This window comes from Nomia melanderi, chromosome 10 (assembly GCF_051020985.1).
Source record: "Nomia melanderi isolate GNS246 chromosome 10, iyNomMela1, whole genome shotgun sequence".
Classification (NCBI taxonomy): domain Eukaryota; kingdom Metazoa; phylum Arthropoda; class Insecta; order Hymenoptera; family Halictidae; genus Nomia; species Nomia melanderi.
In genome coordinates this window covers 15,847,861-15,860,208 of record NC_135008.1, presented here as the reverse complement: position 1 = coordinate 15,860,208, position 12,348 = coordinate 15,847,861, and the positions used below count along the sequence as shown (strand labels likewise).

The window sequence follows — 12,348 nt, the reverse complement described above, 5'->3', positions numbered from 1 at the left end:
TTGTGTTCAACGTGTATAAAAATCTAATTTTTAGTCGATTTTTCGAATCATGTTGTTTCATCGTTAACACGATAAAATCACGTCAACACTTCGATTTCGAATCTTTGGATAAATTCAACTTGAAAAATCGTGTAACGAAGGAATCGAGCTTTAATAAGGAAATCATGCCGAAAACCGTACATACGTGTGATTAATCGTTACAAGAATATCTAATTGGTTGGATCAATTATCCCTGTAATGCATTCTGCAAGCGAATGTATGTACTACTGGTTATTCCATAACTAATACAGTCTTTTTACGTTTTTTACTTTTAAAAATTAGGATGAACAAAACTGTTTTTAATCTAAAATATAATGTCCTTCATGGTCTGTGGATACTGAAGGAGAAAAAATGTTTTGTATATTGGTTTTGTAAACCTAAATATATTCTCCTTCATAGTCTACAGATTAAGAAGAAAAATATATTTTAAATTAAAAAAGATCTATTTATCGTTTATTGTTTTTTTAATCCAAAACATATTCTCCTTCGTGATTCATGAACAACTAAAAAGAATATATTTTAGATTAAAGAAAGTTTCGTTTGTCTGCATTTGAAAAAGTAAAAAACTATGTAAAGATCGGATTATTTATAGAATTACCCATATTTATCGGGATAATGTTGCGTATACGATTGGTCCGCAATATAGCTGCTTTTGCATGAACCTGAAAGTACCTAACCCATTTCGGTGTAAATGATTTTTTAATTTTGTATACCCCTTCTTACAGGGCGTGGCCGGGGCGCCGGGCAAGAACGGTTTTCCGGTATATTATTTTTTATTTTCATTCCAGTCTTTTATCTCTCTGACTCTCGGCTATTCTATTTCTTTCTGACACAACTTTCGTCTCAACAAGCTATCCTGTTAATGTTTCTCACATTCGTACATAACATCTACTAAATCGTATTTTCTGTTAGTTGCATAGCATTATAGTCTTCTTTTTGATCGTTCTGTCCGTTTTATTTTTCCATATACTTTTCAGCAACTACGAACTGTGCTTCTCTCCCGAATTTTCGTGCGATGCCCACCTGTTATCTTGTTCTATTATACATAGTGTCATACATCGTGCATACATATACATCATACATACGTATAATTTTTGCTTCCAAATATGCTGTTCATTATATAATAATCAGGTCATATTATAGGGTTAACTTATAGTAATTGTACATTGCTTTGTGCGGAGACGTAGCTATCTCTGGCATAAGGGATCGTCTCGAAATATAGTGTGATGGATTGTATGGGCAGTGAAAGGGCAATACTGCAACATTACATAGAATTGGAACAGACAACGGCAATTCAAGAATTTATGTGTCTACTTCAATGTTAGACTCATGAAAAGAATAAAAGAAAAGAATTCTTATAAAAATTCTGTCTCTTATTAATTAATTTTATTCTATTATTTTTACTTTATTTTATTTTATTGTGTTTTACTTCATCATTAATAATGTATTAAATTATTAATTCGTTTAAAGATAAACACATTCCAAATACTTTTAGTTTAAAATTGTAATCGTTTCAACTGATTGTTAAGTGCCTAAACGCGATCCAGTTTGTCATTTGTCAAGCTTGATAACGGATGCAATAGGTTTTATAATAGCACTATGAAATCTGTCAAAACATAACTCGCGACAAACTGCTCAAAAACTTATGTAACTTTCTTACACTCTATTCTGCCATTGTTCTAATCATATTTTAAAGTTTTAAATCATTAGTGTTAAAGTTTCTTAATATTTGAAGAACAATTTCTATTTGTAAAAATTTATTTATGAAACGAATATATAGTAACAAATTATGGATAACGAAATCGGAAAAAATATTTATTCCAAAAAAAATATAAAGATTACGAAAAATATATTCAAAAAAACAAAAATATCGATCCTGCTTCCTACTATACATAAAAGTACCTACTGTATATAAAAAAAATATTTTTATATCTACAAGTCCTAAAATAGAGTATTGAATCCCTTGTCACATTCTTTTACATTTCGATTGGGTACTCGCATATTACAACGGACCACCTTCGTTTCCTAATTAAAGGTCCCGTTGGTAAGTTATTTGGGTTAAGTCTAAGTATTTATTTAACATTATAAAACATTTATTTAACATTAATAACCTTTAACGGTCGACAATTTTCTATTAACTCTTTGCTGACGAGACTATCTTAAACTTCTGACATTAGTTTTCATAATACAACTGAATTATGCATCGAAGTCTTAAATACTAAAAGAAAAAAAGCCACATGTCAGTCTCTCGCTAGTTGAATAACTAAATTATCCACTTGCAGTTTTCAATTTTAGATATCGAAGCTCAAAGTTGCCATTACGGCGACATTCGATTCGCAGAGGGTTAATATTTTATTATTACCTGATTATTACCTAATTATTACCTTATTATTACCTTATCTATAAAATTACATTTTTTTAAAACAAGGGTAGTCCATATAATACGTAAGTACCTTCGATTGTTCTATGAACAGTAATTTAGTTCAGTTGTATCATCCTCGAGTCCCATAATGCATTACTGCAATAAGGAGCATAGACATATGGCGACCAATGTGGTTCGTCAGCGTCACGCATACCTTTGTAACCATATCTTCTTTGCATCCTGTTATCACCTTCTGATACAGTAGAACCTCGATCATAAAATTTAATTAGTCAACTAAAGGTAAATTTATAACAGAGCTACGGTACTCAATAAAATCACCGATGAGAGCGAAGCGTAGAGATACATGCTTTTGTCTTCTAATAAAAGCGTTTACGTTTTATCCCTTGTCCTGTAATATTGAAGCTTCCAAATAAAATTTAACGAATATAAATGCTACTTAATTATTTCAAGTCTAAATGCAATACTACTTTTCTATTATCTTTTCAGAATAAATGTATGTAGATGTAGAATGAGCGGAGGATTTTTTAACTTTTCTTACGAATTATGAACAATGAAATAGTTCTGTAGTGCATATAGTGCAAGGGATAAAACGAGTCATAGTGTCACGTATAATGATTGCAATAGAGTACGTAACATTTACAACGCATTTTCTTCGTCGCATATCACTTTACGAAGCTTCAAGATAATAATTCTTCTTCAACTGCAGCAGCTTTCAGTAGCTCCACTGTAAACGCACCAAAAAAAGATATTTTATCGTCGCTCTAATCGACACACCTTTCTTATCATGTTTGTTGGGTGACTTCTTTATTGTTATTGCCAATAGAAAGACAGGAGTCTGATTCCTGTATATGTGATAAACGTAAATAGATTAGACAGATAATTTCTCTTGTAAGTTTCCCTACTGTGTTGACTATAAAAATTGAAGAAAGGTGTGCTGTATATGCAATAATGACTCATTAGACAGAACTAAAATACTGCACATACAGTAGCCGTCAACGAATGTGTTGTTGCCAATTTCCATCACACCGTCGCTACAAACGTACCCTAATAATCCAAATGAAACGCAAGAAAAAGTTCTGCGAAATGTGTTTGCAAAATTCGATTTTATATGTCTTAGGGTATTGAGTCATCTCATAAATAATGTGGTTTTTTACATTTATTTTATTTTTTAAAATAAGTATAAACACAAAACTGTTTTTAATCTAAAACATTTTCTCCTTCAGTATTTATAAATTGTTTATCTATATATTATAATTACTTAAAAAAAACTTTTGTTTATCTTTATTTTTAAAAATATAAGAAATATAAAAAGCCGTATTATTTATGACATGATTCAATATAATCTGAGAATTCTAATTATTAATACTAGAACTACCGTAACCGTCAGAACAATAGGTTTTACTTTCCTTATTTTGCAATTATTGATATTTTAAAAGTATACGATATCTGAAATGATTTTAAAAATAAATAGTTTCACTTATATACTACAACGAATATCTGGAGAAGTCAAGAAACATATACTGTTAGAATTTTTATAGGGATTACATGTCAACCCCAACAAATGCTCAGTAGTTCTAGTATTAAGTTTATGAATAATCAAAACTGTAAACAATCTGGTTCGCGAGAGGTAGTGACTTAATTAACAATAAAAGTACCGGCACTTTGTATATATCTATTCGTACCATAACGAGTCAAATAGCTGGTTACGAAATGAAGGTAAACAAATTAAACGATAAATTTGTCTCAGTGGAAAGAGAAACAAAAGAGAACATAAAAATTGAAAAATTGATTAACACTAAAACTACTGTATCAGTAAATATGACTGGTTTTAGTTTTTCTTGTTTCGCAGTTATTAATATAATACTTTCAAAGCATTGGTACTCGAAATGATTTTGAAAATAAATAGTTTCAGTTGAACACTATAATGAACGCCTGAAGAAACTGAAAATAATTTATTGTTATAATTTTTGTAGGTATTACATATCAATCGTATGAAATGATCGGTAATTCTAGTGTTAATTGAACAACATAGGAATTCATAAAAAGTTACATGTACGAAAGGAAACAAAATTTTAAATCTAATTTTAAAACTGCTTATTTACCGGTTAATCGACGGCCTACTGTATTCTTATTAGAAACGCAATTACATAGTGCATATTGCAAGGTGACGTGTAGTTACGTATCTAGCATCGATATCCATTTAACAGTAATTAATCTTGATAATCACAAGGTAGACATATTTGGAAGCACTTCGATATACTGCGACCTACACTCACATGGATCACACCATTGTCTGTTGTATACATGTGTTTCAGTGCGTACACATTACGTTCACGAAGAATTATTTTTTTTTTTCAAAGGCAGTCCACAGCCTTTCCGATTTTTCACTTTCTTTCGCCTCCGTCACCGCCAACCGAGTATCCGAACTTACTAATATCTTCTTTCAGGGACCCATCGGGTTGGACGGACCAAAAGGTGAACCGGTGAGTTAACACGTAGCTTATTTCGTGAAAATTTTTCGGTAGTGTTATGGATTCAAGTACATCCACTATTGTTATTATTATTACTGGTAATAATCGGGAATATACAAAGTTTCTCGGAATACAGTTTAAAATTTCATTAATCGTACGTGTTAGAAAAGTTGACATTTTTCTAAATAGTCATATCATTAAGCCAACTTAAAAATAATAATAACACATATTATTCTTGCATTTTTTTATATTTACGTAATCTTAGCTGTTCGAGATCATCTCAAGCATCATTGTGGAGAAATGTGAATTTTTGAACCCTGATAATTTATAGAAATAAACCTGGTGAGAAATGCCTACCAATTTATTGGTGTATATATTGATATATTTATGTATATTGATACATATGTATATTTATGTATATATATATATATATATATTGATTTATTTATTAACTTAATTTAGTAATGAATTCATTGTCTCCATTAAACACATTTTTTTAGAGTAGCACAACAATAAATATAGGTAATCTCCAAAAATTCTCATATTCAAAATTACTTAATAAATATATTATGCTTTCAATTAAAACAGATAATAAATAAGTAACATCTATGTTGTTATATTTAGAAGTACATTGGTTATTATTCGCATAAAAAATGTATAACTTTGTCTTCAACTTCTAAAAATAAGATAAAGGAAAGTGGTAACATAATAGAAACCAGAAGTAAATACTGACTTAGATGAATTGCTCTAATGATAAAAAATAATTAGGATAATTAGTAAAAATGACCAAAAGTGATTGTAATATAAAAATAGTACTACAAATGGTTCAGAATAGAAATAAAACGTCTCGATTCGAAGTTACATATTTTTAAGAATGAAAATTGCTAGAACACAATTATATCCAGTGATGAATGTAAATTTAACGTTTTTTAAAAATTCTTTTGACATATGTAAGTGTAATGTAAAATTGTGTACCTATCATTTAAAAATGGCAGTGATATCACTATAGTTTGAACTTTTATCAACACAACAGTGGGGTAGGGAGCATCTATAACATTGGATTTATAATTTAACATGTTCATCTTAATATTTTAGAAAATGAGTGTTACCATAGTATATGAACAAATGAAAATTTTCAACATAATTACAGTTTAAAATAATTAAAACATAGTTGTTATACAATGTTTCCAAATAAATTTGTACACCTCCATAATTTCAAAATGTGAATCCTATCGAAAGCGTCTTGACTGACTTAAAAAGGAGATTAACAAATATATATCATTAAGAATAAATAAGTCAGAAAATTAAAAAAATGGCTTAAGTGACATAATATGCAATAAGAGTTCATTAAGAAATTGGTTGAAATACTGCAAAAGAGGATGCAAAATAATATTAACGTAACAGGAGAACCAAGTGACTAATAACTAGAAAAATTAGCGGTAATAAATTTATGTATACCATCAATATGAGTATTTTTGTTTTGTTTAAATGACAAATAAATAAATCTGAATGTGATGTATGGAGATGTTTTTAAACTATCTGTATATGCATAAAACGGGACACGTCAATATTGTTGTGTTTTTCACATTAATTTATTGTATCTTAGTAAATGAAAATGTCAAAGAATTTTCTTAGAGTGACTATCATTTTTTAATAGTACTTACTTATTTTGACGAAGAAATAATTAATATTCGCTTTAAAACGTAAATTCGCGCCAATCATTTCACTACAATTAATTAAAGTTAAATATATTTCAAGCACAAGAAAAATAATTTTAATAGAGATCAAGAATGCAATCATCTACTTAGCAAAGAGAAAAATTAAGTATTAACATTTTTATCGTTATCAACCGCTTAATGCACAGTTCCGTGACATACACAGGCTCGAAGAATTTACGAAGGACTGTATTAAACTTTACTAATTTATTTAAATTCAAGATTATAATTTATTTCTTCCATATTAGCGAAAAACTTTGGTTGATAAAAATTGAATGGTAACAATGTTATATTGATAATCAAATGGAAACATGGGTAATGATCGACTTGAAGTTTGTATATAATATTGCATACCGAGAAAATTTATGCATTAAGAGATTAATATAGTTGGAAATACTTTATCTCAGCCTGTACACATTATTTTGAGCATAAGCAAAAGAAAGGCACATTTTATCAACACAATTAATGCATCCAAACTATAATAAGTACATAAAGAGTTACATTTTTTCCGTGTTTCAATTTCCAATAAAAAGAAATTGAATGTAGGTTACAGGGAATAGTTTACCCGTTATTCAAGGATAAAATAATTCATGGCTATTAAATATGCTGCTTACACCGCCAATAGGAAGCCGTAAATTATCAGCAATAAACTAAAATCACTATCATGACTGGCTAACTCGTCGACGAGGTACAAATAAACTAGTTTCGCGTAATCAATGCTTTAATAACATTCCGATCGAAATCGATCAATCGACTTCTCAAGGTAGATGCAGGAATAATATTTAATCGTATTATTATTAGACAAAGTGAATCTAGTCAATTCGCTGATGGAACATGCTCTGTAACCATTACATACAAGATGTTCCATTTTCATCTATAAATGCAATTACCACTAATAACTATTCGTTATGTAACCAGTTAACTGCATGTGACGAGTATACGCGTCATCTTAAAGCTTCAATGATACTAATTATTTCAACGACGAATTATTTATTTTTCCAGGTAAACATTTAATTGTTCTTTGCTTTGTTTTTTCGTTAAAATATACCCTAGGTGTATTCGTTTTGCGTTTTACGAGTACAGGCTTAATTTTTTGATTTTATAGCGCGCAGAACAAGACATTTTTGAAACTAAATTCCATAGTTAACAGGTTAAAAAGTGTCTGAAGTGCAAATTTTTTTGTTTTGAGGAGACAATAATTAGGAGAGAAGACACGTATGTAAGAAATATGAAAGTCACTACCATTTTTCAAGTGTAATCATGTAATTTTGTTTGCAACAATCGCTGTCATTCTCTACAAAAAAGTGTTGACCTATCTGCGTCGAAAGCCGATCGAAGCAGAAAAAGTTTGAGACATTTCTTATATGACGAATAGTTCTGGAAATAATTGCATTTATATTAGGCTGTCACATAAGTTCTTGTCACGGTCTGTTTATACTTCTCGCGTTGCGTTTTGTAACTACAGAGCGATACGAGGACTTTGGTAACTTTATGCTGCAGTTTAGTCAATAGAAAGTATTCAGAGGGACAAGTCGTGAAGTTTTAAAAATTTTTAATTTAATAGAATATTACTTTATTTTTTTATATATTTTATTTTATTTATTGTATAAAATAAATAAAAAATTAAGTAATTTTATTAAATTAAAAATTCTTGTACATCAACAAGATCGAAAATCTCTCCAAAATTGCAACATCGTTATCCCCACCATATCAAGAATATGTATCCTAATTGTCTACTTTTAAATAATTTCCAAGATCGAAATGAACGAACATCAACGCTTCTAGAAACAATACAATTAACATTATACCACCGTATCCCCACCAGATTACTTTTAACATACAACGTTCTTTTCTATATCCGAAACTTTAATTGTTTATTATACAAGTAATTAAGATCGTAATTCTATCGTGTTTGGTGTCATTTTAATCAAAACCGCATGACAAACGTGACGGTGAAAGTTTCACTCAGCAAAAGTCAAAAATAAAAAAGTTTGGTTTGCGAATTGAAAGTCATCGCAGCTCATCGCAAGCTTTTAACGTTGCAGAACGCTTCGACTCTCAGTCTTTCTTTTTCCTTCACTTGCGTTATCGTTTTCTGCGTTCACCATGCGAATAAAATCTTTATCTTCTGTGATCGATTCGATTCTACCTCTTCATAATTACAACCTCCGGGTCCCGTTAAGTGTTGCAATTATCCAATGTTCACTGTGTATAGTAGAAGAATAAACGGCACGAACTTATGGTACGACCTAACAGATTAAAATAAGACATCCTGTATATATAGCACATGCCATTTCTAAATTGAATTTCGGGGTTGAAACTTCGCTGAGTAATCTATCAATATGGCATCCATGTGAGATCAAATTGAAGAAGTTTGTTTAATCTCTTGCCACAGATACTCACCTCTAAAATTGATGCAATTTCGTAAATTGTTTCTGGTTGCTGTGGAAATTTTTGTTGTAACAGCTGTGATTCCGTATCCTCGCCGTTTCAAAACTAACTTCACGAAGTAGGATTGCGCATTACAGACCGCAGTGTTCGCTGAGCTGCAATTTCACATCTGCCTCGATAATAGTAGCGGTAAGGGCATGAACTTGCCGTAGCTTAGCGGCTACTATATTGTAGGCTCTACGAAGAGTACAGGCTTAAGTCTAAGATCCGCGACTAAAGAAGTGATTTTCGATAGCTTGTATTTTTTATTGAAAAATCCGATGTTCTTTCTGAATACTTCTTCTTCTGAGATTTACATTTAAGGTTTTAAACTTCCGAACGTTCAATTTAGAAAATTTCTTTGAAAACTTGAACTCTTTTGATTTGATGCTGGAACATCGTAACTGTTGTAATATCATAGTACTTTGGATTTTATGGAATATGTATTTTGTACAGTCAGGTGTACCAATGATTTTCATATTCTTCCCCTGATTCTTTCATACTTTTTCATTTTCATTGTTGTTACTTCGTTGACAATTACTGGAATATAACACTTTGTGTTATCTTAAATTTTTATTGAAGTAATGAAAATGTAATAAGTTTGTACTAAAATCAAACAAATCAGAATTTTTTCAGTTTTATACAATATATACAATATACTATTTATACAATAATGATAAAGTATTTATACAATTTTCTCTATAAATCCGATTCGCCCGTAAAAAATCTTGTAGCATTGAAAAAAAGAAACTGGATCAAAGTATCGCGGATATACATGTTCGATGCAGCGAAATGGAAGAGTCACAAGCAATGTCGTTCCACCTATCAGCCATAAATATGATAGCCCAACGTGTACTATGAAGTTCGTAACATCTTTTCAAGGAAATACATATATAGATTGCTGATCGAATGTATGGATCGAAAAACAGACGGTCATGGCCCGCATTGAATGTACGTCCACAGATGTAAATGCACGAACAAGTAAATACTCTGGGACTATATAGTATGTAACGCGAATGTAAACGTTTCTTACATCTCAGTCTCGTATCGAGGTATGCAGGTACGCGTGTAATACCTCGCGATATCGTCCAATAAAATTGAAATCACATCTTTGCTTTCTCAAGCTCTAATACTTTAACTGTGAATTTAATGTGATATGTTCGGATGTGATACAGGAAATGATTATACATTTTGTTATGATTAACGTGCTTTAAATAAAGTTATCGAGGCTTTTATTTTGAATAAATTTTTTAGTTTTTGAGAAATAAGCTATTTATTTCGTGGGCTAGGATATTTAACACTAGATTTACGGAACCCGTCAATTTGGCAGATATTGAATTTTTTAAACATTATTTAGTAACAGCTTTAGTCGATTTTGATTCGTGCAATTATGCGAATACGCATTGCAATACCTTGGTTTTGAAGCTACAATTTTCGCGATTTATATAGACGAACACATGGTTTCTAGGAACGATAGAGTAAAATGTAGAATAAACGTCCGTAAATCTAGTTCCAACATTGGAAACGTGATTTTGTACCTTTTCTGTTTGCCCTTTAAAATCGAATAGATTCATCTTTTCTCTAGTATAAGGTGTAAAATAATCTCTGATTTTAGTGGTATCTAATCATCAGAATTCTAATATTATTATTTGAAGTAATTTACAGAGGTAAAATGTGTTGAACTTTCTTTTAAAAATGGGTGAAATCAAAATGAATTAGATTCATTAATGTTTAGACACACTAAATATGAAAGTAGACAAATATGTATAATAAGTATAAATCTTAAAATTTTTATAACTGTTGTAGAACACTTGAATAATGCAGAAACTGTGAAACATTAATTTTTAAATTAAATATTCAAAAGATTACAATATTTAACTTTTAATATACGTATCGTACAAATTAGTATATTTAGATTAAATTAAATGTTGTAAAAATATTGTATGGTGAATTCGACATAATAATGATGTGGCGTTGCAAATATGTTATTTTGTATAGTGGTAATTAATTTCATATAATTAAACATAAATATATAGAAAATAAATTATTACTTAAAGTGCATGGGAAGGTAAGATCGTAGACACTAATAAATTTTTCAATGCTGTGGTATATTCATTATGTAGTATACTATATTACAAAGTTAAGGGGTAAACAAGAAAGGCAATAACAAAAAATAAACATTATACACAGCGGCTGCTGAAATTAAATTGTACCTACCGCAAAGAGAAAATTAATCTTGTTACAAAATAAAACAATCTGAATACTTCTCTGCTAATGAAATTAAATTATACTTATTGCAAAGAGAAAATTGTTATTACAATACAAATGTTCATTCCTGTGAATTATGTCGCAGAATGTTTCGAGAGTATGATTTCCATGGCAGAATTTCAAGAAAAAACTGTTCGTTGAGATTTTATGGAGTACACACATTTTTGTTTCGTTTTCTGGGGAAAAATTAAGTTTGCTGTGAAAGTAATTTTAATGTAGGTGTATAAACAATAACAAAACACGATGGTGGTTCAGTAATGAAAATATTTGCTTGTGAACAGCACTAGAAATCCTGTTTTCAGAGAAATTATTTTAGTCGTGTATAAATTTGTATACGTTTTAAGAAGCTATTTATAAAAACATAACATGAAATGTGGCTTAGTAAAAGGTTTGCTTGTAATATAAGTAAAACATTCAACCATTCATGATTACTAACATTGCAATATTAAACAAATTGCTAGTTACTAAATACATTCTGCTGAGGAAACATTGACATGTTTCAAAGTTACATTATAGAATTTCATGGGCATAACCCAAACCAAAAAGATAACGTGCAGTACAGAAGAATGCTTCATGGATATAATTAAAGCAAAAATAGATGCAACTAAATATTACAATATAATATAAATAATAATGTACTTAAATATAATTGTTAATATTGGAATGCCTATGTATTCGTTTTATGTGGTCCATCATTATAATAAACATTTCATAATTTCACGATTATGTATTATAGTAGTTGTAATTTACTTATGTGTAATTAAATTAAATCCTTTTTTTATATGTAGTTACTATCGTTTACTTTCTATGTAAAAACAACACCGTCGCTTCGTTTCATAACAATTCTATCTCTATCTCTTAAAAATTTGTGTAAATTCATAGTAATATTAGAAATATTCAAGTTAAAGATGAATGAAAATTCTTTTTTCATGGTTGCTTTACTTTCATGACTTTTCTATGAAAAGATACAGATAATTTTATGGTTGGAAATAACACTGTAACAATGATTTCCTGCAATACCTTGAAAATTGTTTTACTTCTC

The 12,348-nt window shown here is 29.7% G+C and overlaps 1 protein-coding gene across 14 annotated transcripts in view; it reads left to right on the top strand.

Annotated features, from left to right (window-relative positions):
• LOC116428670 (uncharacterized) overlaps nt 1–12,348 on the top strand; it is a 340,086-nt gene that overhangs the window by 254,486 nt on the left and 73,252 nt on the right. For 11 of the 14 annotated variants that reach the window (XM_076371668.1, XM_076371669.1, XM_031980616.2 and 8 more), the window contains 2 exons: nt 765–800; nt 4,870–4,905. In XM_076371668.1, coding sequence (XP_076227783.1) covers nt 765–800; nt 4,870–4,905 — 72 coding nt within the window. The remainder of the gene's footprint in view (nt 1–764; nt 801–4,869; nt 4,906–12,348) is intronic. The other 3 variants (XM_031980617.2, XM_076371670.1, XM_076371675.1) reach the window with 1 other exon arrangement.